This window comes from Haemaphysalis longicornis, unplaced genomic scaffold, assembly GCF_048455015.1.
Source record: "Haemaphysalis longicornis isolate Haplotype H1 unplaced genomic scaffold, Haemaphysalis longicornis Haplotype H1 scaffold_10, whole genome shotgun sequence".
NCBI classification, from domain to species: domain Eukaryota; kingdom Metazoa; phylum Arthropoda; class Arachnida; order Ixodida; family Ixodidae; genus Haemaphysalis; species Haemaphysalis longicornis.
Window position 1 is genome coordinate 73,785,910 of NW_027526204.1, and position 24,818 is coordinate 73,810,727.

At 47.5% G+C, this 24,818-nt stretch overlaps 1 protein-coding gene across 1 annotated transcript; it reads left to right on the top strand.

The window, feature by feature from the left end:
- The first annotated feature begins 1,014 nt into the window (after nucleotides 1-1,014).
- On the top strand, nucleotides 1,015-18,929 carry LOC144158770 (uncharacterized). Its single transcript, XM_077689909.1, has 6 exons — nucleotides 1,015-1,410; nucleotides 4,112-4,435; nucleotides 14,454-14,645; nucleotides 15,049-15,304; nucleotides 17,730-17,840; nucleotides 18,613-18,929. The coding sequence occupies exons 1-6, from the start codon at nucleotides 1,226-1,228 to the stop codon at nucleotides 18,763-18,765; spliced, it is 1,221 nt and encodes a 406-aa protein (XP_077546035.1). The 5' UTR covers nucleotides 1,015-1,225; the 3' UTR covers nucleotides 18,766-18,929.
- The last annotated feature ends 5,889 nt before the right edge of the window (nucleotides 18,930-24,818 follow it).

Below are 24,818 nucleotides of genomic sequence, written 5' to 3' on the forward strand. Positions count from 1 at the left end.
GTAGTCCGTCTGCGTGCTCACTTCAGTAAGAAATTTTGGAATGCTTATTGTGTACTTCGTCGATTTTTACCCTGTTCTTTCCCGTGTTAACTTGCAAATATTTTAGGTAAATTTTCAGTCTGCTCATCATAGATAAATAACTGTAGATAAATAAGAGCAAGATAAATATCAACCTAGGGAAATAAGAGCAAAGCTTGTCTGCACAGTGAGTTTGGTTATTTAACAAAATTTTTGGTGGCAATTTCTTCTTCTTCCACGTGTTTTGTTTCTCTGATGAGCAAAGCTTGTTTAGATCATTTTTTTTTAATATTCTTCGATCCCCTTTCTTGCATCCCCTCTCCCCATCGTACGGAACACGCCCTCCTTGCTCCAATAAAAAAAAATAATCAACCAATAATGTTCATGGCGCAGGTGACACCTTTAGAGCGAGTCCTCTTTCGTTCAAGTCATTCCTGTGACTGCCCCATATCACGACATTTTATCCTTAATGTTGGAATGACGTGGTGTGATCTGCCTGTTATTACTCCGCCTTTATTTCGACACTATTGTTGGTAATTATTTCGTCGCTTCTGTACTTCGTCTGTGCGGCACTCTTTGACGCCGGCGTTTCCGGCAGGGACGCCTCATCAGTGAAAGTGATCCCCCCACTCATTGTGCGTCTCCGCGCACGCACTGTCACCTTTCATCCAGCGGCCGTGGCACTGTACGCTCTGCGCACCACGGCAGCCACTGCACCTTTGTTCGTTTTGGCGGCAACAAAAGCCGAGTCAACCTTCGTTTTCGCTGAGGAGAGGGAGGAGGTCGAGGGGACACGAGAGGTGACAATTGCTAACATGTGCATGTGAGAGGAGGGATTTTGAACACGAGGGTAAATAGCCATTTTATTCTGAGAGTGGGATTTTGAGACAGGCAAAACGCGTTCGGGTTGTTTCGCGGTCTGAGCGAGGGCGGCGCTGATTGTATCGCAAGCGGCGGCCTTGGCATCTCCCGGGCGTACGAGGGGCACTCCGCGCTTTGTACGCTCTAGGCTGGCGACGCGCGCTGCCCGCGGCCTCTTTGCTCGTACTCCCGGGAAAGAGGGTTGGCGGCGCCGGAGGGGTAGGGGTTCTACAAAGGCAGTCCCGCACGTGCGATTTGCAGGCGCGCTCTTGGCGGGGGGGTCGGCGGCTTTGGGAGCGCCGCACAGCCGGTTCAACGAACGCGTCGCGCGCAGTCGTTCTTCAGGATGTCTGAGGCGGCGGAAAAGCGTACAACCAAGACTGGGCCGCAGTATTGTTGCGTGGTCGGCTGCCACAACAATAGCAGGGACACGCAAGGTAAAGAGCCGCCCGTGAAGTTCTACAGATTCCCGAGGGAATGGTATCACGAAGAAAGGCGGAGAGCGTGGATCACAGCGGTTCGGCGAGTCAAGTAAGCTTCTGCTTTCGCTCCTGCACTGGCAGTTTACCTTTTGCATCTTCTAAAATGCGAAGTAGTGTTCGAGTTGAGTCCCCTCCCGCCCCCCCTCCTTTTTTTTTTTTTGTTTTTCTTCAAAGAATGTGTGCTGTCATTGATAGTTTTGAATACTTAGGAAATTTCGATATTGGTGAATGAACTTGTCTACGAATTTGTTTAGCTGGCCCAGTTCATTGTTGCAGAAGACGTGCCATCTTTGAAATATTTTTAACTAAAGTTTGGGTTTGGACTGGTTGGTTCATAATTAAACTGGGAAACAGCGCTTTAAACGAGGACAGCGAGAGAAGAAGACACGGACACTAGCGCTGACTATCAACTGAGCAATATTTTATTGCTTGCGGAAATATAAAGGAAGAATACAATGACGTCACACCCATGCGCGAAAAAGAAAAAGAAAGAGAAACACAAACTACGGGCGCATCTGCAATGTCAAGATCTTGGCATAGCAGATGACGCGGCTTAGAATCGCAAAAATACGGTATTTATTTTTAATGTTCACAGGCAGAGGTTAGCCTTCGGCATGGGAGAAGAAAAGAATGGATTGTGCCTATCAATGTTTTAGTTCTACTAGCCGCGTTGCTGCTTGTTGCCGTAACTCGTTTCCTAAAAGGGCTTGAAATGGGTTGCTGTATTGGCCGCGAGGCCCACCACTGGAGAGGCTGGCGCTGCGATCGCTTTGACGTCACTTGTAGGATCACCGTTCCTACCTTGCTGCACAGTTGGCTTGCAGCGCGTGACACTCAGCTTAGGACGCGCGTTCTAAAAGTATTTTCGTGTTAATTTCCGTCGTTTGAAGCTACTTCTCAGTGCGTCAAGCGCAGTTTGACGTCATGGGGATTTTATAACCGTATGAACTGTGGTACGTTCTCCGCAAACAACTTCAGCGTGGTGGCGTACGTGTGCGACCGAAGCGTAAGCTGCGGCTCGTATCCCCGATAAACAACGTAGACTACGATGATTGCCCAGCTAAGTTTTTAGATCGTTTTTATTCGAAGTTTTAGATCGTTTTATTCTACGCATTCGCAACCCTGGAGTATCTTGTTACCAGAGAAATTCTACAGCTAAGAGGGAAGCGGGGCTGTCTTTACCTACGCCACCGCTAGCCTGATGTTTTTCTAGTCCACCGCGCACCGCCCTATAAGCATAACTTGAAGGGGTAGTCGGATTATAGGCGCACGTTGCGCTGCTGTTTGCCTTGCAAGCAGCAGCGCCGTTCTCTAGACCCTCGTAGTTCGAGGGGTCATTTCTTGTAGGAAAGATGCCACGGATATCACGGACTCGCTTCGTAGCATTCATATTACGTAAGTGTCTGCGCCCCCTTTCGGCGCGAAAAGCTAACTCGCTGTTATCGAGCCTATTGATTGATTTATTATGAGGTTTAACGCGCCCACGCTACACAGGCGATGAGGCGTTCCGTAACGGAGGGCTCCGGATTAATTTCGGCCACTTGGGGAGGCTTTAACGTGCGCCGAAGTCTCAACCACACGGGCGTTCTCGCCGTTGTCGACCGTATTGCCACGTGGCCAAGGACGACACAGGGTTCAAGGAAGGAAGTTTATCGGAGCGAATTTGTGCTAACCAGACCCAACAGCTAACCTCGCTTGGGTCTGTAGCATCGCCGTGGTTATCGGTGAGTCTAACGACGCGGAGATTTGAATTTGGGACGTCAGTCACAATGTTCGCTTTGCAGGTCACTCTTCTTCGACATATCTAGCAGTTGCTTTGCTCAGTCCTTCGGTTCACAGTATATAAAAATACTTCGCGAACGAGCATTTCCCCGCCCCATTCAGCCCTGATAACATCCTGATCCACTGTGTAAAAAAAAAAAAAATAGAAAAGCTAGAACCAGTTAGTTTATAGCATTTAGCTGGTGAATTTTTTGTTGTTAGTCTTGAAAGTTCATTCTGGCAGATGCAGGCTCACTAAACTACTAACTTTCTGCTTTCAGTGATAAGATTGGCCCGCTGAACACGCAGCTTCTCGTGCAGTGGTGGATTAATGTTAGGAGCGAAGCCCCTTCAGGGCTGGGGCTGTTGGCGTGTCCTGTTGTCGTCGTCATCGTCGTCTCATGCAGTCGTGGCATTAAAACACCTGGGAACTCGTTTACGCCTTGCGGTAGAACATAACGCGTACTAAAAAACACCGGGACAATCTTCACGCCTCGCGCTGGAGAGCTTTGGGCTTCAAAAACACGAGACTTTTACAGCAAAGCTGTAAAAAACGCCAAGGCGCCAAGAATACACTTATACACTGCATGCTTCGCCTCTCCACAGGTTTCACGTTAGTGGAGATGGCCCGGGTTTTTTTTTTGTTGTGGAGGCGCCTGAACTTTTATCTTTTACGCATACACGTTCGATACCCCCTTTTTCTAATAGGCCGTTGTGTTTTAAAGTTTATAAAAATATTTCATTTTTCTGAACTACGGGATGTACATCGACGAATAGCCCTACGACCAACTGCCCTACGTGACCAATTGTTTTTCGACGAAATTGCCCTATTACAAAATGCCCTATTACGAAATGGCCTATTACGAATTGTCTTTCGACGAACGGTGCGTACGTCGTTTGAGGGTGTGCTTTCTACTGCGGCGTCAGTGCTGTTAATGTCGGCAGCAGTCTCCAGTTATTAACTGCGCGCATGGCGTTTTCCTCCGCAGCCCTGATGGTACTCCCTGGGAGCCCAAGGAATGGACAAGGATTTGCAGCCACCATTTTGTTGACAATTGCAAAAATGACAAAGCCGACCATCCTGCTTACATTCCAACCGTATTCCCACCGGAGTACACGGGGGCAGCCCCTGACCCAGGAGCGGCGAAGAAGGCACCTGGCCCGAAGATTAGGCCGCAGTATTGTTGCGTGGTCGGCTGCCACAACCATAGCAAGAACACGCAAGAGCCTCCCGTGAAGTTCTACAGATTCCCCAGCAAGGTGTTTGACGAAGAAAGGCGGAGAGCGTGGATCAGAGCGGTTCGACGGGTCAAGTAAGCTACTGCTTTGGCCCCTGCACTTGCACTTTACCTTTTCCGTCTTCTAAAATGCGAAGTAGCGTTCGAGTTGAGTTCCCTCCTTCTCCCCCCCCCTTTTTTTTTCTTCAAAGAATGCGTGCTGCCAGTGACAGTTTTGAATGCGTAATCAAATTCACGGTGATGAGTTAAAGGGACCCAGAAAAGCTTTGTGAAAGTGCCAATCAAATGCATTCAGGTGGTAGAACACATAACGGGGGATTTTTTAGCCAAGTTTGAGCCCCATACGTTGTACGGATAATTTGTAAACAATTTTTCAAGATCGCCTTTCTCAGCCGATGAGCGCGCCGCCGCAGCGAGCCGACCGCGGCTGACGCAACGGCGACCGCGGCTGACGCAACGGCGAGGCGCCCCTCTGATACGGCCGATCGTCGGTCGCCGGCAACGTCACTGCCATTGGCTTCCGGTTGCTCTTCCTCCTTCCTGCGCGATACCGAGGCAAAGGCGGGTCTGCTGCGATTGACGTGTGCCTAGGCGCAGGAATGTAGCTAGCGGAGAACGGAAGTCGAGCGTCGCGATGTCACATGGCTATTCCCAGTGTTTCCAGCTGCTTTGAAAGAAGCAGAGAGGGAGGAGGAATCGGTCGGCCGCTTATGGTCACTAGATCCAACGGGTCATTAGATCCAACGAGTCAGGAGATCCACTAGGTCACGTGATGCCCGAGTCAGAAGATCCAACGAGTCAACAGATCCAACCGAGTCACTAGATCCAACGCGTCAATTGATCCAACGAGTCAAGAGATCCATCCGAGTCCCTAGATCCAACGCGTCACTAGATCCAACGAGCCATTACATCCAAAGGGAGGAACCGCGCGTGCTTGTATTTCTCGGGATTGGGTGGTCGTTGCGTTCATAGGTTTGTTTTTGTTTACTAGCATCCACGAATAACCGGTTGATGAACTACTTGCACTCTCTAAATGTCTAAGTGTGAAAGCAAGAACGAATTGACTGCAAGATTTTTTCACAATTGAAGTGGTACTTACTTTGTACAGGCCACAATTAGGTCTCAACCGTGAATTAGATATGCATACATTTCGCAATTAAAAAAATAAACAGAGTACATAACTAAGTCGTCACAAATTCGCAATTTCAGTGATTCGTTTCAGTCGTTAGCGCTGCTATTCAAAGAACATTTACACGAAAGGTAATTAAATGAAAGAGGATTCAGGAACGATCCTTAATAAATAACTGCAATTTAAATCGTTTAAAAAATATGCAGATTCATAATTACGCCTAAATATTACAAGAAGAGAACAGACGCCGTTTTTAGAAAAATTCCCCCACATTTCCCCGAGGGGGAGAATGTGAAAGTGCGAATGCACGGTTGTCGGCCCGCTTGCGGCGCTTGCGCTCGGCCCCCGCAGCCCACCGCCTCGCCGCCTTCTCTTCCATCTCTTCCATCGGGTTTGTAGTATCACGTGTACACCACGCAGTTATCAAGCCGCTATAACGCCGCTGAGTCGCCAACGCACGCCGCTGACGACGTAGTTTGAATGCGTTAAAGATATAAGGCGCGTCAACACTGACATCACCGTCGCGTCCGTGGCTTGATCGGTAGAGCGTGGCGCTGCGGCCGCAAAGTCCGCGGATCGAAACCTGGCGCCGGATGCTGTTTCTTTTTAGAGGAGCACTGCGGACGCCGACGCCGCCGCCGGCGGTGGATGGTTTGGGGTCGCTTATAAAGTGTATTCACACTTAAAAAAAATCTTTGAGATACTGCCCAAAGAGAAATAAATACAACGCGATTGAGGAACGCTTTTTAATACACAATTTGTGGAGAAATCGTTTCGAGGAAATTGAGTGCACTTATGATTATGCCGGGATAAAGAAAATATTAATGACAAAAAAATCTGCAATTGATTGAAACTTTTCACTATGTTTTTTTTTTCCTATGATCAATTCCTGGATCACCGGTTTGTACCGAAATCAACCTGCACTGCAACGTGCGGGTGCCCAACTGTGTGTGGAATCGTATGTTCATGCACCGAAAATGCCTTGTAAAAATACCCCCAAAACGAATGTGTTATTCTATTTTTTGTACTCTAAATTTTTGATTCTGAATCCCGATGGACGTTCGCCGTAAGGGTCAGCCACCTGTCCCTCCACGAATTTGTCTCGGCACATGGGAACGGGGGAAGGGGCGTGCATGGCGCCGGCTTCCCCGAGAGCTCGCCTAGAACTCTTGCACTTGGATCGGGCCACCGCTACCATTCGTATCGCTTAAATTAATACGCGCTGCAGCGGCCGCTAGCCAAGGCAACCTAGCGTCACTAAATAAGTTAAGTAACCCCCCATTCAGGAGCTCAATGCACAGTTTTCCAAAAACGCGCCAAAGCGAACGATGGGCTACCGAGGGATAAGAGACGCGAGGGTGAAGGTGAAAAATCTTTCCCCGCGAGTGGACGAATATTCCGGTATTTTTGTGTACGGTGCTCTGCACTATCTGATTCGCGGAACAGGGATTTGTTCCCAGGTCGTCAATACGGATGATTTCCCCTGTTTTACTATCTTGCACAAATGTAAATATCCGTGCCTAAATTTCGTTGGAATACTGCAAACTTCTTCATGGCCCTCATTTTACTTTGGCAACGAGAAGTCCGCCGGAAAGCGCAAAGCCACCCCAACTTCCAGTTGGCGTGCAAGACGGAATATCAACGAACAATCCCTCTGTTATTATTGATTCCTCCCCAGCTTTCCTGCTGAAAAATATAACTGGACGGGAACCTAGTTAATTCACAAGAAAAAGTGATATTTCGCACTGACCAACCAGTGGACTTGGATTTGAAAATCTGAATAGTTTGCGTGTCATTAAATATCAAAAGTTACTACTCATACACTTCAAAGGGATATTTCAAAGGCCATGAAGCCCTGGAGAACAAAGTTATAAACTTGAAACTGCGCACAAAGCAAGCTTTTGCCCCATCATTGGCTGTGCGAAAAGTGATTGCACTGCGCTCAATAACTTTATAGTAATCACACCTGGAAAAATTGCGGTAAGCCGGAAAGATGCACCTGGTCTTCCTTTATTCAACTATTTGTTATACATAATTTTTTGCGAGTAGGTGGCAATGAAGTTATTTTTTTTACAATGCAGCTGTAAGTCGCTCGCTTTTGTGCATTTCTACTTTGCCCTGTTATGTCAGCAGGATCGTTCAGCAGATTACGCTTTGCGACAAAGCCCCAACTTATTCGGGAAACTGCTGTAGATTTAAATCCAGCGTAGACATCTCAGGTAAAATTATGGTGCCGCCTGACAGATCTTTCATTACGGCGAGTTCCTTTACTTGTCGTAATTAGGTGGTCCACAGTGAAATGGTAAGCGTTGAGGAATTCTCTTTTGCTGTAAACATGTGAACATCTACGGGATGAGAATGGTTACAGAAAATGGCTTTAACTCTTGTTTTGGTAAGGAGACCCCGAAACATATAAATGAAGTCCGCCTTCTGAGGCGGCTACATGATCGTGGGTAGTTTTAGCTTAGGCGATATCACAGGCAATTTCCCAGTCGCAGTTTTGATAGAACGAACATAAAGCCGCTGCTCCTAAGACATTTCATTAGCGCCTCGAAAACAACGTAAAACAGGAAACCTCGTGTTTGTCTGTTAGAATAAAACTGCAGCCATTTCAAATTTGATTACTACATTGAACTGGGAAATAACTTAAATTGCGAATGACAATCGTATTGCGTTCATTGGGCCCGTTCGAACTACGTCCGGTGAATACACTCGCAAAGAAGATGCAACTGAGTCTCGATAATTAAAAGTCGCTTAATTAGAAGTTTCGTTTAACCTGAAGGGATGTTCTAGCTGGTATCGGCATTTATACATGGGATTCAATGGAAAAATTGCCGGATAATTCGAAGACAAAACTAAATATGTCAGTTAATTGGAAGGTATTTTGAATAAAAACATACATGCATGTGGCCGTTATTTCTCGATTAAATTCAAAATTTTCAGCGCCAACACACCACCGTGCACCGTGTTACGTCGGCGCCATGGCAACTGGGGCCGCGCGCAGCCAGGTTGAAACTTGCGCCAACATACGCATCCCTACTTTCTTTGTACCTTCTTTGCTGCACACAACTCCGTGTAAGCAAATTGCGTGCTAGACGCTTCAGGCTTCAACTTTAGCGATGAGTCTTAACATTCAGGACAGTGTCGTGTGCTTGAATTGGCGAGGGAAGTCAAGGTTGCCACCAAAATCAAGAAGGAAGACGTGTAGCGTAGTTATGGCAATGCTTTCATGGTACTTTCTGTATCATTCATTAATTGATTGATTAAATGATTGATTAATTAATGTATTGATTGATTGATTGATTGATTGATTGATTGATTGATTGATTGATCGATTGATTGATTGATTGATTGATTGATTGATTGATTGATTGATTGATTGATTGATTGATTGATTGATTGATTGATTGTAAGGTTTAACGCGCCAACGCTACGCAGGCGATGAGGCGCGCCGTAGTGGAGGGCTCCAGAATAAGTTAGACCACTCGGAAATCTTTAACGTGCGCCGAAATCTCGAACACACCGGCGTTTTCGCTTTTCGCTTCCATCGGAAAAGCGGCCGCCGCGGCCGGGAATTGAACCCGTGTCCTTGGGCTCAACAGCACAACGCCTTGGCCATTGAGCCACCACGGCGGGATTCTGTTTTATTGAAAGTTGTGTTAGTTCGATAGTTCGAAGTTTTTTGCGGTCCTCGTGGAGTTCGTAACTGCATTGCGAAATTGCAATCCAGAGCGCTTTTGTGACTCCTTTCGTAACATCATTTTCATTAGTATCTAACAGCTTCACTGTCGAACAGTTTTTATACGAAGCTTTCGCATTTTGCTACCAACTGTGCGCATCGCAGCTGAAGTTGCTAATTTTGGCTTTCTGCGTTTTAAAGCGAAGCTTCCGAAAGGTGCAAATATTCCACCAAATATTCAACAAATAAACAGTCGTTTTTGGCAATGCCGCTAAACGTACCCCTGGCCTAAAATAATGCAGAATTGCGAACAAGAACATTTGTGATAAATAGGTTCGAATCAAAAGGTCCGAGGGCCGCGTGCGGCCCGCGGGCAGCGCGTTTGAAGTCCCTGCTTCAGAGAAATAGATCAGAAGTCCGGCGGACCGGGAACGGCTAGCGGGGCTCCGGCCGCGGTTGGAGTCAAGAAGACGACATAGGCCACGTCTGAAGTCTGCATGCAGATTTCACTGCAGGATCAATACATGTTTTTTCCAATGAAATCGGAGATGCCGAAGAAAAAAGAATAAAACGTCATCGAGGAACGATTCTTAACAAATAATTACACGAGAAATCGTTTCAAGGAAGTCGAGTGCATTTATATGAGGCTGTGTCTATATGCCGTCCGACGGTATTATAAGCCCTCCACTAAAGTGACGCCCACAGGCGTTGTTTTGATGAAAAATGCCCCGTAGGGCTGCAGTGCCTAGAATATACTAGGCACCGTAGTCATGAACTGCTTCGCCTTCCACTAAAGTAACCTAACTAACAGAAAAAAGTTAGGACGCCGAAAACTAACCTAAATTGTGAAAATTATAATTATATTTGAAAATGCAAAAAAAAGAGAGAGAAAACCGGCAACGACTACTGCGTTATAAGGTTAAATGTACCTTTCCAGCACCGGTCCTCCTAGCGGCTGCCACGGCGAACTACAATTAAAATTAACACTAAGGCGACCAAGGAGGTTAAAAAAAATTGCGCCCCCCCCCCCCCCCCCCCACCCCCTTTAAGGTCAGGCTTTAGGAGAACATGTGCACAAAATATCCCCGTCCCGCGATCCCCCCGCACCCCCCACCACGTGTACCTTTCACACGAACGTCACGGTAGCAGGCGCACTTTCCCGTGACTAATCTGCAGTGGTCGCCGCGCCCCTTTTTTCATATTTTTTTTACGTTTTCCTTACTCCCTGACTGATACCCGAGTGTTCGCAGCGTGGTTAGTCTCAAAAGTCTTTGCCCCTTTCTTTTGAAAGTGTTGTGTGCACTAACGAACTCACCACGAGCTGTGGAAAAAGAATAAATAAAGACGTGCAGCGCTAGAGAGCATACCCGCTACCCAAGCAGTAAGCTGAGGGGTGCCCCTTTGTTCGTTTTGTAAAGCGGGAAGGGCAGGCGGTGGGGGGAAAAAGGTTTGCGCCCTAACTACCCTCCTCTCCCTCCCGCCCAACCGAGTCACTAGATCCAACGAGTCATAAGATCCAAAGGGTCAGTACATCCATCCGAGTCATTAGATCCAACGCGTCACTAGATCCAACGGGTCAGTAGATCCAACCAGGTCACTAGATCCAACGCGTCACTAGATCCAACGAGTCAGTAGATCCACGAATGGATGTAATGACTCGTTGGATTTACTGACGCGTTGGATCTAGTGACTCGGAATCTCGGTCGGCAAGGGGGGGAGAGGTGCACTTAATTGCTTCTGTCGCAGCTAATACTGAATGTAGATCAATAATTCCAACGGCATTGAATCGTTATATCGGTACTACGCGACAATACAGGCCTTTTGTAACTTTTACAAAAGGCGTTTCTGGGTCCCTTTAACTTGTTTATGAATTTGTTTAGCTGGATCAGTTCATTGTTGCAGAAGACGTGCGATCTTTGAAATACTTTTTAATAAACGTAGCATACCTTTATTGACATGCCCCCCCCCCTTTTTTTTTTAATGTCCACAGGCAGAGGTTAGCCTTCCGCATGAGAGAAAAATAAAGGGTTGTTCCTATCAATGTTTAGCTCTATTAGCCACGTTGCTGCTTGTTTCCATAACTTGTTTTCTAAAGGGGATTGAAATGGATTGCTGTATACTCCACTGTTCGTTTTATTATACGCATTTGCAACCACGGAGTATCTTGTTACCAGAGAAATTCTACAGCGAAGAGAGAAGCGGGGCTGTCTTTACCTACGCCCCCGCTAGCCTGATTATTCTAATCTACCGCTCACCGCCCTAAACATAGTGTGAAGAGGTTGTCGGAGTATTCGTCAAAAAGCAAATCGTAGTAGGTCAATTCGTCGCGTATAGGGCGGGCAGTTTGCCGAAATGACGATTCGTCACTTCGACGATTGTGTTGAAAAAACGGTGAACTGGGCTAGTCGGTACGTGGTTCCTTTTACTACTGCGCGAAACAACAGATTGAGGCAAAGAGACAACACGGGCAGAGTGCTGAATAACAACCAAATTTTATCGAGGAAGCAAAAAGCAATCTACAATAAAAATTACCCCACCTTCCCGCGAGGGGAACCCTGTGGAGATGCGACGCATCTGGGCGGTATCACGTTTACGAAGTTTGGAATCGGCTGCTCGCTTCAATCGTTTGCGTTCAGCATCACGTTCACGCCGCTTCGCAGCCTTGTCTTCAGTGGTGCTAGCATTCCTGTTATCACAGTGATCGGTGCTTGTTACGGTTGCGCGGGCGATAGCAGAATTGTTAGGCTCCATTCAACGCATTGATGGAAATCGGAACGCCGGTGCTGGAACGACCGCGGCTATGACGCAACGTGGCGCGGCTATGACGCAGCACAATCCAACACAATCCACTTTAATCCAAATCCAAGCCAAGGCAACCCAATCGAATCCAATCCAATGCCCCTCGCAAGAGAGTGTTCGCTATCGGAGAGGAGAGGGGGTGAGCGGCGGAGAGCGCAGCTCGCGCGGAGAGGAGAATGGGGGAGGGGTGTGGACGGACAACAACAACGCCGTATGGAGGGACAAGGCGAGTGAATGAGATGCAGTCGCATCTAAAAAGCGAATACTCCGCGCTCTTCTAGAATGAACGCTATAGCGTGCGTTTTATTGAACGTGAAAAGTGACGCAAGTGACATTAATCATGCTTCGACGCAAGTAGCTCGCGAGGCACCCTTATTTTTGTTGTCCAAAATCAAGAAAAGCTAACTCGCTGTTATCGAGCCTATTGATTGATTTATTATGAGGTTTAACGCGCCCACGCTACACAGGCGATGAGGCGTTCCGTAACGGAGGGCTCCGGATTAATTCCGGCCACTTGGGGAGGCTTTAAAGGGACCCTGCAACACTCTTTGAACAGTGCAAGTAAATCTGCGCAACGTTTAGATTACACTGCCAGGAATACCTGAGCCAAATATTACACGTGCACGTGAAGCGGTGAGCGCGCAAATCGATGTGAAAGACGCGGAAAAACAAACCGCTCTCTCTTCAGTTGTCCTCATTATGCATGGCCCGAGGGACGTCACATAGGCCATGGCTGCCCGATCGGCTGTCACTGGTCAACTTCGCGGGTAGATTCTCCCATTTCCGTCGTCGTCATCGCTGTGTATGAACCTCTTCTATGCCTGATCCTGTAGGCACAGTTTTGCCGTTTCTTTTGTGTTTTGAGTGCGCGCGGAGTTTGAGTGATGAGCTCAATACTTCCCTTTCAACGGGACCACTCGACTACAAACGTTTATTGCTTCAAAAACGCCCTACCAGCCCGAGCGCGCACTTGCGAGCAAGTACCCATGCCTGCTCTTTTGTGGCACCAGACCGGAAATAGGCCCCTCCGCGTTGCGGAGAAAAGGAGAAAACTACCCGGCATGGGATATATCGAAGGCCGCCGAAGAGAACGCCGCGAGCCACCCCCCTCTCCGGGAGAGAGTGCGCAGCTTTCGTCGCGTTGCCCGCGGTCGAGTTGAGAGGGAACGATTATGCGCGATTTCTCATCGCGCGTAGTTTCGTTAATTGTGAACGGATTTTCATAATTCTTGCGGGAGGAGATTTCTGGGACAATAGACTTTATCCCAAAATACATTACTAGTAGTCGATGGCAAGTGTTGCAGGGTCCCTTTAACGTGCGCCGTAGTCTCGAACACACGGGCGTTCTCGCCGTTGTCGACCGTATTGCCACGTGGCCAAGGACGACACAGGGTTCAAGGAAGGAAGTTTATCGGAGCGAATTTGTGCTAACCAGACCCAACAGCTAACCTCGGTTGGGTCTGTAGCATGGCCGTCATTATCTGTGAGTCTAACGACGCGCAGATTTGGGACGTCAGTCACAATCTTCGCTTTGCAGGTCCCTCTTCTTCGACATATCTAGCAGATGCTTTGCTCAATCCTTCGGTTCACAGTATGTAAAAATACTTCGCGAACGAGCATTTCCCCGCTTCTTTCAGTCCTGATAACTTCCTTAGCGACTGTGAAAAAAAAAAAGCTAAAACCAGTTAGTTTATAGCATTTAGCTGGTGAATTTTATCTTGTTATCTTGAAAGTTCCTTCTGGCAGATGCAGGCTCACTAAACTACTAACTTTCGGCCTTCAGTGATAAGATTGGCCCGGTGAACACGCAGCCTGTCGTGCAGTGGTGGATTCAGGGCTGGGGCTGTTGGCGTGTCCTGTTGTCGTCGTAGTCGTCGTAGTCGTCGTCTCATGTAGTCGTGGCACTAAAACACCAGGAAACTCGTTTACGCCTTGCGCTATAGAACGTAACGCGTGCTAAGAAACACCAGGACACTCTTTACGCCTCGCGCTGGAGAGCTTTGGGCTTCAAAAACACGAGACGTTTACAGCAAAGTTGTATACCTCTACCCCAAATGGTTTCATCTCCGTTGGCAAAAACGCCTAGGCGCCAAGAATACACTTATACACTGCTTGCTTCGCCCCTCCCCAGGTTTCACGTTAGTGGAGATGGCCTGGGATTTCTTTTTTTTTTCTTAGGGGGCACCTGAACTTTTATCTTTTACGCCTACATGTTCTATGCTCCATTTTTCCAATAGGCCATTGTGTTTTAAAGTTTATAAAAAGATTTTTTTCTGCACTACTGGATGTACTATCGACGAATAGCGGTGTGACCAACTGCCCTACGTGACCAATTGTCCTTCGACGAAAATGGCCTATTACGAATTGTCTTTCTACGAACGGTCCGTACGCCGTTTGAGGGTGTGTTTTCTACTGCGGCGTCAGTGCTGTTAATGTCGGCAGCAGTCTCCAATTACTAACTGCGCGCATAACGTTTTCCTCCGCAGCCCTGATGGTACTCCCTGGGAGCCCAAGAAGTGGACAACGATTTGCAGCCACCATTTTGTTGACAACTGCAAGAATGACAGTGCCGAACATCCTTCTTACATTCCAACCGTATTCCCACCGGAGTACACGAAGGCAGCACCTGACCCAGGAGCGGCGAAGAAGTCACCTGACCCCATAGGGAAAGCGGAGAGGTGAGGGAGTATTGAATATCCATTTATTTATGTATTTATCTGAGTAACTCCAGGCACTTCAGAAGGGAGTAATTTAGCTGAAATGTCAAAAAAATATTGCACATGAGGAGAATACTGAGGTTATTCGAACATTAGGGTTAAGCAAAGCAAAAATGAGGTTTTCAGAAGTTAAACAGCTGCATTTAAATGCGCATATACTATGAAATAGAGGAATGGAATACGAACGAGCAGATGAGTGAAGTTGCAAATGAAATTAAAGTAATGACAAAGTTAAACGAAGGTTCATAAATAGCGCGGCAATATTTCTAACGCGTGCTTTTGTTCGTGAGCTACTGCATATCATTGCCCGCAGCCATCATTATCTCTGCAAAATGAAACGAGTAACATTTTTCTCTGAGTGCAGGTGTCGGAAACGTTCAAAGGAAGCAACGCCACCCAAGGGTCTCAAGGGAGCAGAGACGAACCTGCCACAGTGCAGTTCTGGAGCAGCCGCAGTGCCGACACCGAAGACACCCAACGACGTACAACTACAAGAACAGCATAACGCGGGTGCAAACGACACGTTTCCAGAACTAGACGCCAGCCAACCAGCCCGGTCCGGCGACAGTTCTCCCACATCTGCATCAGCCAGTGGCAAGATATTGGAAAGCACCGACGCTGTAAGAGCATAATTGTTGTGACTGCATGTGTCTCCATTTCACTAGCGAAGAAAAGTTCGAAGAAGAGTGAATGAATCTGCTTTTATGAACAAGCTCTTTGAAGGAAAGGAGGTAAGCAGAAAAGGCGTGAATGGGGGTACCACTGAAGCTCATTGTGGAATCCTAGGTTCTTTCGTGGCGGTCTTCGTTCTTGCCCGCCGCCTAAAAAACATGGTCAGGCCCGCTCTTGACTGCTTTATAGAGACCACTCTCTCGTGCGTATAGGTGTCCGGTAAAAAGTGCAAAGACTCATGGGTACATCGTCTGCTACCGCCACTTCCGGTTCTAGATCTCTCCTGCCCTCCCGTACACCTGCGTGCGCCGGCAGCTGTCAGGTAGGTGCGTGTGTGCGTGTTGTTTATTTGTCACAGGGTGCTTACCTGTCAGATAAACCCCCAGTAGGGTCAATCGTTGTTATTTATGGAATTCCCGATGCATGAGCATTTTTTTCCCCTTTGGAAAGAGATAAACAACAAGCACACACGCGCGTGAAAGCCGACGGCGTACGGGAGGACAGCAGAGCTCCAGAACCGGAAGTGGCGGCTCTCCGCGGGAGAAAACAATGCACCCATGAGCCTTTGCGCTTTTTACCGGTCACCTATTGGTCTGTTGCTGCGAGTAAGGATGCGTTACTCCGGAGCAGCTGTAGGTGCTCATGAGCTTCAGATGAGGAGGAGGAGGAGGAGGCAAAACGTTTTATTGAGCAAAAAAAAAGAAAGAAAGAAGGTGGGTGGCGTCCTCAGTTCAGGAAGCCGCGCGCTTCAGCAGCCCGGGTGGCCCGGTTGATCAGGCGTTGCTGGTCCTCCGGGTGCAGGCTGGTCAGCGCGCGTTCCCACCGCTCAGGGGATGGGGCTCATGGGGATATCACCAAGCCTCTAAAAAAGGAACAGCCCTCCTCCATGCAGCACAAAATCATTCCCTAACCCTATACAATGACCTCACCACCCCCACCCGCCTTGGAAACAGTGTCTCTAGAGACACAACACCTGATCTCACCTTCGCCCGGAACGTTCCCCATTTAAGCTGGTCCCTCCGTACGGATACCCTTGGCAGCTTCAGATGACAATGGCCATTTGTCAAGTAGCGCAGCACTGCCCTCGCCAATTGCCGCACAGTGCCAGATTAGATGGTACAGGTTAGACGTTGTAGCCTGCCTACGAACACATGGGACGTGGCACTGTTGTACCGTATTCGGATTACGTTTGCGGTATACGCCGCGTTGGCGTACGCCTTGTTAAGAAAACTTTCTCCTTGCCGTCTGAGGGGGATTCCAGCAGACTACAGGAAGCCCTGGTGTGTACGGGAAACATGGAAAGATAAAATAGCGCCTGTTTTCCGTCTCATCTACTCACCAGCACAGACGCCCAGCTATGTATCGCTCATGCGCCCCCGTAAAAAGCAGAACTCATTTTCTCTGAGAGTAATCGTAGGCGTGCTCACGCAGGTGTCTGCTTCCCTGTCGATATATGATTGGCCTCGTTAATCTATCGACTGGTTTGGTCACGTACACACCTTAACACATTTGCCATCATACACTGGGACGCGTCCAGGGCACTGCTTACAACGGTCGGCATGGTGATGCAACGAAATGCAGTAGTGAAATTCCCACTAATGAAATGCAGGTAGCTAATAATCAACCAGCCCAATTTTCTGCCTTGAATGTATGTGTGTTACAGCAGTAGCGTCCATTTATGTCAGGGTACGCATTCTTAAAGGAGCCATGAAGACAAAATACAAGTTGGGTTTATTAGAAAGACTGCTCGCTGCCAGGCTGACTTCTCTTCATTCATTAAGGGCATTCCTCCTCCTCCTCACTCCTGATAACAATGATACCAATATCATCGCAATCTTCGAACAAATAACGGAGATATTAAAGAAAACGTTTGAAGCAGTCGCGACCCCGTAGCCAATTTCCCGCAACTTTTCTATGACGTCACAGAACCTTGTTTGTGGGATTGGCGGCCGCCCAACTGACCTGTCGCGACGGCACATGACTGGACGTCTGTAATGGGGCCTCTAGTTCCATTTGCCCGCATCACTTGAATGCTAACGCGCAGTTAACGCACTGAAAATTATGTTTTATTGTTGGCCCGTATGACGTCATTCTTGCTCATAACACGTCACTGTGGCGCAAAATTTGAAAGTTTTTAAATACCTCTTGCTTTTTTTCGTTAAAAAACATATTTTGTGTGCTCTAATGGAGCTGAGTAAGATACTGAATCCTAGTTCTTTCAAATTAAGCGAAGTTGTATTTTCTCTTCATGGCTCCTTTAAAAAAAGTAAGGTACTTTTTTTATTGCGCGTTTAGGTTCATCGTGCAGGGTGTAAGCTATTTTTAATATTTCAGGTTTTTGTGTTTCTCGTTTTTTTTTTTCTTTTTTTTAAGGCATGCCAGACGGAGGAGTACTGCATTCATGGAACGCTGACATTTTTCTTATCTGCAATAACCGGAGTTGACGCTTCAACCCAAGTGGCTCACATGGAACAGAGTGACAAGGTACGACATTTTCGGTCACGTGTTAATTGTGTAACTCGTGTTTATCCCTATGGTCCACTTAAAATGAAGCAAAATGGAGAGACGAGCTAGTTGGTTCGCAATTTCCATGAGTGAAACTTAAGCGCAAAAATTTTTTCACAGGGACGAGAAAGGGAACGACACAGGCGCTTACTATCAACTGAAAGTTTTAATGTTTGCTTAAAATGTTTGCTTATACAGAAAAAAACAATTATCTCAATAATGTTGCGTTTTTTTTTTTTCGTTGAAAGTTCCCCCCAAAATGTAAGCCATTTCTTTTTTTAAGTGCGGAGCACTTTAGGCGTTCGCCTTGAAGTCCTAACTCTCTCGCCGGAACCAAGCATATCGCCACAGCGTCACAGTGTAGCCTGTCACCAGCCCTTCGCGGCGGCGTAACCCAGAGGCTTTGAAAGCCAAGCGGCCATGCCTGGATATACGTAGCGTGAGCTAAGGTTCAGCTGGTTATTCTCAGCTTTCCTTGATGCCAAGGATTAGCTGATTATCATGCTTACTGTTGCTTATCATCCAATCTAAATCTAATCCAATCCAGAACTCCCGCTGGCGCCGTTTCAGGCAGGGGGCGCGCGAGCACTGTGAAGGCGGGAAATTTGAATTGCGTAGGGTGCACGTAGCAGTAAGCGGATAACGGCGGTACAGCCCATTGTGGCGAATAGCTCACTGCTCTGCACTTCGGACAGCTTTCACATTGAGTGGAACGGCTTTAATTTTTTTGTTGTTGTTTGCTTTCTTAAAGGCCACCACCACCGATCGAAACTGGAAAAGGAAGTGTGGACTTTCTGGCTTCGATTCTCAGAAGGAAAACGAGGAAGCGACGCAGCACATAAATGGGCCGAAGAAGCGATGCAGAACTGTGTCGGCTGGCAGCAGGGAATCTGCGCGAGAATAAAGCAGTGGCTTTGAAATGTTGTTTCCGCATACATGCACGCCAAGGACGCAAACGAAAAAAAAAAAAACACTTTCACGTCGTACTTGAATGCTTCGCGAATTCACGCGCATATGCAACTTGCAGGCGGTGGCGTCATCGAATAAACAAATACTTCATTGTCCAAAGTGCTATGAAGAATGCGTCATTGTTCTCAGCTGCTTTTTGTGTGTTGTGCTTAACTTCCTCACGCCGTAGCAGCAAGGTTATGCCTGTTACTGTGATAACGGCAGCCGTACCCTTTAACCCTTTGATGCACAATGTTGCTCCGGAGCAACAACTCAAACAATATTTTTTTCTTCCGCGCTTTGTGGTTTTTTTTTTCGACATTTAACACCATCTGTTGACAGACATAGGTTCCCTGTCCTTCAAAAATTTTTAAAAGAGAATTAAGAGAAAAGATAAGTTTTAAAAGAGAAAAATTAAAAAAAAAAAATTTACTTCCGTGTTCTAAAAAAAAAGCTTTGTTTATGCGTGCCAACTCGCATTGATCTCGGGGGCTCAATGGGCTATAGTGACAGGTAAGCGAAATTGTGCAATTTCGTTGTCAATACAAAAGATAGCAATACAAACTTCACGCCGTTGTCTTCAGTTGAACCATAAATCGTGCCGATCAAGGCAACCTTCCTGTTTAAGTGATATATGGCTAGCCAGTGCCGAGTGTCCAGTAGGTTATTGTGTCCGTCCCAATGAATCACTTTTTTTCCTGACTTCATATTTGTGATGTCGGAAGTTCTTTCAGTTCATAAAGATGTTATCGCAATTTTAAGAAGACAATAAAGTTTTGTGCATGAAAGGGTTAAATCTAAGGGACTCTGCAACACTACCGATAAACGCTTTCACTGTTTTCTTCGTTCCTGGAAGCACTGCGAAAGCTACAGTTATCGCCAGCACAGAGCGTCACTGCTGGGTTTACTTGTCGGTGCAGATCCGCCTTCCGTTCCTGCTTTGCTTTTGTGGCGTTTTTTTTTTTTAAAGTGGCTATCGAGTGAGCTTATTGTTGTGGCTAAAAGAAAGCTGGCCAAACACGGCTGTAATGACGTAACTCGAGCGCTCGAACAGCGCCAGAACAGGGAAAGAGACAAATATTTCGAGCAAGTTTCTAAGTTATCTGTTGCACATAGAGAAGTAATTTATATCTGAGGTTCTTTCCGACCCCCTTATTCTAAGTACTCGATGGGTTTGTTGGCTACGTTATGAAAGCATTCAAGATTTACACAAAGGTGAAAGAAGTGTTGCAGGGTCTCTTTAAGAGAAACCAAAAAAGGACAATAAAGAACACTCACCTGCAATTTTTCGTTGTACACAACGTGGTCGCTCACAAACGCATTCGGCTTTGAGTGACAAATCATACTCATCAATGATCTGTTCGGCGTCTTCATCATGCTCGACGATCAACTACCGTTAATTTTGATGTTTGCGTCTCCGAAATGCTCCTCGAGAGGAGATATTTGAAAATCCGCATTGAAGGCGATACATCGGATTTTGTCTCGAGGTTTGGTGAACACACGAACCAACAAATGAATACGCTGAACTCCTTCCTGCTACGCGAGGCAGTCAGGAACAACATTTACAGATTTTGGTCAGGAAGGTCCCGCTGAAAAATGACTGTAGGTGGGAACTTAGGGAACCGATGGCGGTCGTGTGACGTAGGCCAGCCTATTACAACTGAGGTGTACTTCCGTTATTTCTTTAGAGAAAAAGTCAAGGAAAGCGCGCAAGTGTGGAAGAGTTGAGTGACACGCCTTTGCCAAACACACGGGTTCCTCGGTCCACGCGTCTTAACTCCGCCAATTATGCTTTTTTTTTTTTTTTTTTTTGCGCAGATGCAGGGTGTTACACGGCTGGTGGTCTGGAGTCCTCGGCGAAGAATGCATAGGCATTAAAAGCGCGTATCACAACGGCGGAAGCTCGCCAGCACGCCTGACGAGCATGATCTTTTGTAAAGACGATAGTCTTTCTTGGGCTCCTTAAACCCAGAAATTTTGGTCTGTCTGTATGTCTGTATGTCTGTCCGTCTGTCTGTCTGGGACTCGATTCAGCCACCCGGCCAAAGCAAAACAATGCCTGCCCATTAGTCTTATATAGTCACAGCTAAATCTACCCGTCTATGTCCGGTGTAAGGTTCATACTTGTCAACATTGTTGAAGAAGAACAAGACATTACGCAAATATGAGACAGCAAATCAATACAGAAGTGATATTTGCAGTGTTCCTTTATAAAAAAATCAAACATGCTTGCTTTTGCGAAATTAAATACTTCATCAACTGCAGAAAAAGAATTCACTTCGCCGTCGCCTACTGTCGCCCGCGCCACTATAGCTTCTTGCGCCATTTTAAGAAATCAACCGGCAACAGTCACGCAAGGTTCCACTAGATAGGTTCCACGTTCTGCTTGCAACGCACGTGGAGTAGGGAAACGCGGTTCTATAAACGTTGAACTAGGGCGCCTCGATTAACGCGCGTCTCCGCCGTACAGCAGCGTTCGCATCGAGACACCCGGTTTGGAGCAGCATAACGCGGGAAATTTAAAATGATTTAAGCAAACCTTTGGCGTCTTTACCTTGGGAGGAGCGCGACGCAAGAGGAACAACATGAGAGGTGAGCGGCAAAGCGAAGGGAGGCATTTACTTCGTAATAGCCGATAAAGACTATCGTCTTTTGACGACATTTGCAACAAAGGGGCAGATACGCGGCCAATTTTTTTAACCAGCTGAGCTTATAAAAAAGAACCTCTGCACCCTCCTCTGACCGTGCGCTATCCAGCGAAGCGAAGGGTTGCAGAAAAGGGGCGCAAAGTGTTCACAAACCCTCGTGTGGGAGCAGCACCGCGTAGATACTAATCTGGTTAGTGTTGGGACAATGGTAACTTCTCCCCCTCCCTTTATTGATTGTTGGGTTTAACGCGCCGACGCAACGCAGGCGATGAGGCGCGCCGTAGTGGAGGGCTCCAGATTAATTTTGACCACCTGGGGATCTTTATCGTGCGCCGAAATCTCGTACACACGGGCGTCTTTGCTTTTCGCCTCCATCAGAAAAGCGGCCGCCGCGGCCGGGAATCGAACCCGCGACCTCGTGCTCAGCAGCGCAACGCCTTAGCCACTGAGCCACCGCGGCGGGTCTCCCCCTCCCTTGAAACGGTTGCGAAAGTGAAAAGGCGACGGGGGCGGTATGCAGCATCTCTGAGCTCCCCCCTCACATAACGGGGGATTCTGAGTCACTAGATCCAACGCGTCAGTAGATCCAACGAGTCATTACATCCATTCGTGGATCTACTGACTCATTGGATCTAGTGACGCGTTGGATCTAGTGATTCGGTTGGATGTACTGACCCGTTGGATCTATACACGCGTTGGATCTAATGACTCGGATGGATGTACCGACTGTTGGATCTAGTGACTCGGTTGGATCTTCTGACTCGGGCATCACGTGACCTAGTGGATTTCCTGACTCGTTGGATCTAATGACCCGTTGGATATAGTGACCATAAACGATTCCCGGGTGGGCGGGTGAAGTTCCTACCGCAACGAATTAGAACACGAACGGCGTATCGAGACTCAACTAAGAGCGCAGTGATCTCTGAGAACAACGCCGAACACTCGACCACAATGTTCACCATTCCGCGACGACCGCATTCGAAACCAAAACCGACCGGTAAAAAACACTGGGCAGCTCAAAACCGCTCCTCGGGGAATCTTTTGACTACGTATGCGCACAGACTGCGTCCCGTCGGGTCGCGAGGCGCTCGGTCATTGACCGCCCACCCTTATGGCCGCATAATGCTGCATCGAGCTTTGTTCCGAAGAAGAAACTTTATTTAAGAGTTGTTCGTTGCGAACTCCAAGCGTCGGGATATCCCCATTTCCTTACACCTCGTCTTGCAAGAATGAAAGCTTGGGCCACGGCTGGGAGACAGCGCGAACGGGCGAGTGCCCGAGATGAAGGCACGGACACTGCGCTGATGCAGAACTGAACGTCTATAGTTCATCTCATAAGCTACATGCAGCACTGTGGAGGCTACATTGTTATCAATAGTGCGCCCACTGAGGGCGCCTAATCCGCCGTGAAGGGGGTCCTGAAAGGACACTCCCTTCTCCCCTCTCGGCAAGTGGCACCGCACGGCCCCGGCGCCTTTTGTCGCTTCCTTCGCGGTGAGTTAGGCGGCCTGAGGGGGACAACAATGTAGCCTCCACAGTGCTGCATGTAGGTTGTGAGATGAACTATAGTTGTTGTTGATTACGTGTGTATTTGTACTGCATGTGAAACAATCAGTTCTCAGTTGCGAGTCAGCGCCGCGTTTGTACCTGCCTTCATCTAGTCTAATCGGCCATTGACACTGCTTTTATAGTTGTGGCCCAGTAATCTTTATTTAATCATGCTTACAGTAATCTGCTGTCCCGCATGGCGGGCCTCAGTGAGCGTGTTCAACAGCTCCAGCTTAGCGTTTTTACGCGTCAGCGTGTATACCTTCGACTAAGGAATCATGTTGTGTGTGTATATTTGATGATGATGATGATGATGATGATGATGATGATGATGATGATGATGCCCCTAAATTCGCTTACTTCAGTCAAGAGAAATAAGAACACGGTGGCTTCTTCTCGGGCCCTTTCAGCTCAACGGCGAGATAGATGAACCGCGATGCGACGGAAGCGTCGTCAAGAACAACGTCGAGAACACCAAGAACCGATACCGAAGTCGCCGCTATACGCCGAGCTCGGCCGAACGGACTCTATTTACCCCGCTCCGTTTACCCAACCCTCCCACAACCTGGCTGGAGGTGACCGGGAGCTCCTCGCCAGAGCTATCCCCTGACCGCCACTAGGGCTCAGGATGACCTGGCGCGCCTCCCTCACCTGAGGGACACTCTCTAGGACTGAGCCTCGTCAGAAATAAAGTTATCATCTCTCTCTCTCTCTCTCTCTCTCTCTCTCTCTCTCTCTCTCTCTCTCTCTCTCTCTCTCTCTCTCTCTCTCTCTAATAGATTACAACAACAGTAGAACATTTTAGTGAATGAGTTGTGAAAGAGAAGTAATTTACAAATGTATGCCATTATTTGCGCTGTCTTGAAATGGGCTAAAGATTAAGATAAATAATTAGACGGAAAATGTAACGATTGCGTAAATAATGCGGCAATGATTTAATAGGCAATAACGGGAGGGGTATTAAACTTGATCTCACGGGAAATGCAGGTTGATTTCGGGGTAGGACCCTGTAATTTTCACAAATGACGACACAGCGGAACGCGATATAGCGCCGACAAAGGAGGGCCTGGGCATAAATGTTTTACCCATCCTGCGTTTGGGGGTTCTCGTGCTGTATTTTTTTTTATCATTTCCGCTTCCAAAACACCGAAAAGCGGCACCGGGCTCGCTACTATCCGAACTACAATTTCTGGAGGCCACTGAGGACGCAATCTTCATTTGAAACTACCAAACTAGATTCATAAATCACAAAGAGGACATTGGGCCACGGTGTATGAATCATAGGGCTAACTGTTGAAATGATTAAAGCTTCCAGAGAGCCTGAAATAACTTTTAGTTACACAGTGGATTAGGGCGCGGTGGGCGCAACCCTGAGGTTTGCGACGACTTCAGCCGCTCGATTTTTTTTTTATTGAATGCCTGTTTAGACATATACAAACAAAAGGCACATACACTGGTTAAAAGTCGCCAGCCGAAGCCCGGCTGACGATTGTAACACTAAAATCGCTTTAAAGCAGCAGGGTCATTCAACAACGCCACCCTGTCAGGCGGCTGGCTCTGTATACTGTACAGCTCTCTCATTTGCACCATAATTTCAATGAAGTTCTCGCGTACCGGTCGAGCATTTAGATCTGCATGATGTACACCCATCCCAGTCTTCCATAGGCTGTGAAGGCCTAACAGCATGAACATGTCATAAGGGATTCCTCCGTCGTTCACGACGGGCAGACACCTGATTCCATGCGTCAGCCGCTCGATTCACGAGCTCCTTAAATGAAATGCGTATCAGTTCCTTCTCTTAAAAAAAGTATTA

What these genes read in the sequence shown, in the direction of transcription:
- LOC144158770 (XM_077689909.1), top strand. Translation starts at nt 1,226, where the DNA reads ATGTCTGAGGCGGCGGAAAAGCGTACAACCAAGACTGGGCCGCAGTAT. An exon ending in CCCATAGGGAAAGCGGAGAG is followed by an intron (nt 14,646 to 15,048) that starts GTGAGGGAGTAT and finishes CTCTGAGTGCAG; the next exon opens with GTGTCGGAAACGTTCAAAGG. An exon ending in TATTGGAAAGCACCGACGCT is followed by an intron (nt 15,305 to 17,729) that starts GTAAGAGCATAA and finishes CTTTTTTTTAAG; the next exon opens with GCATGCCAGACGGAGGAGTA.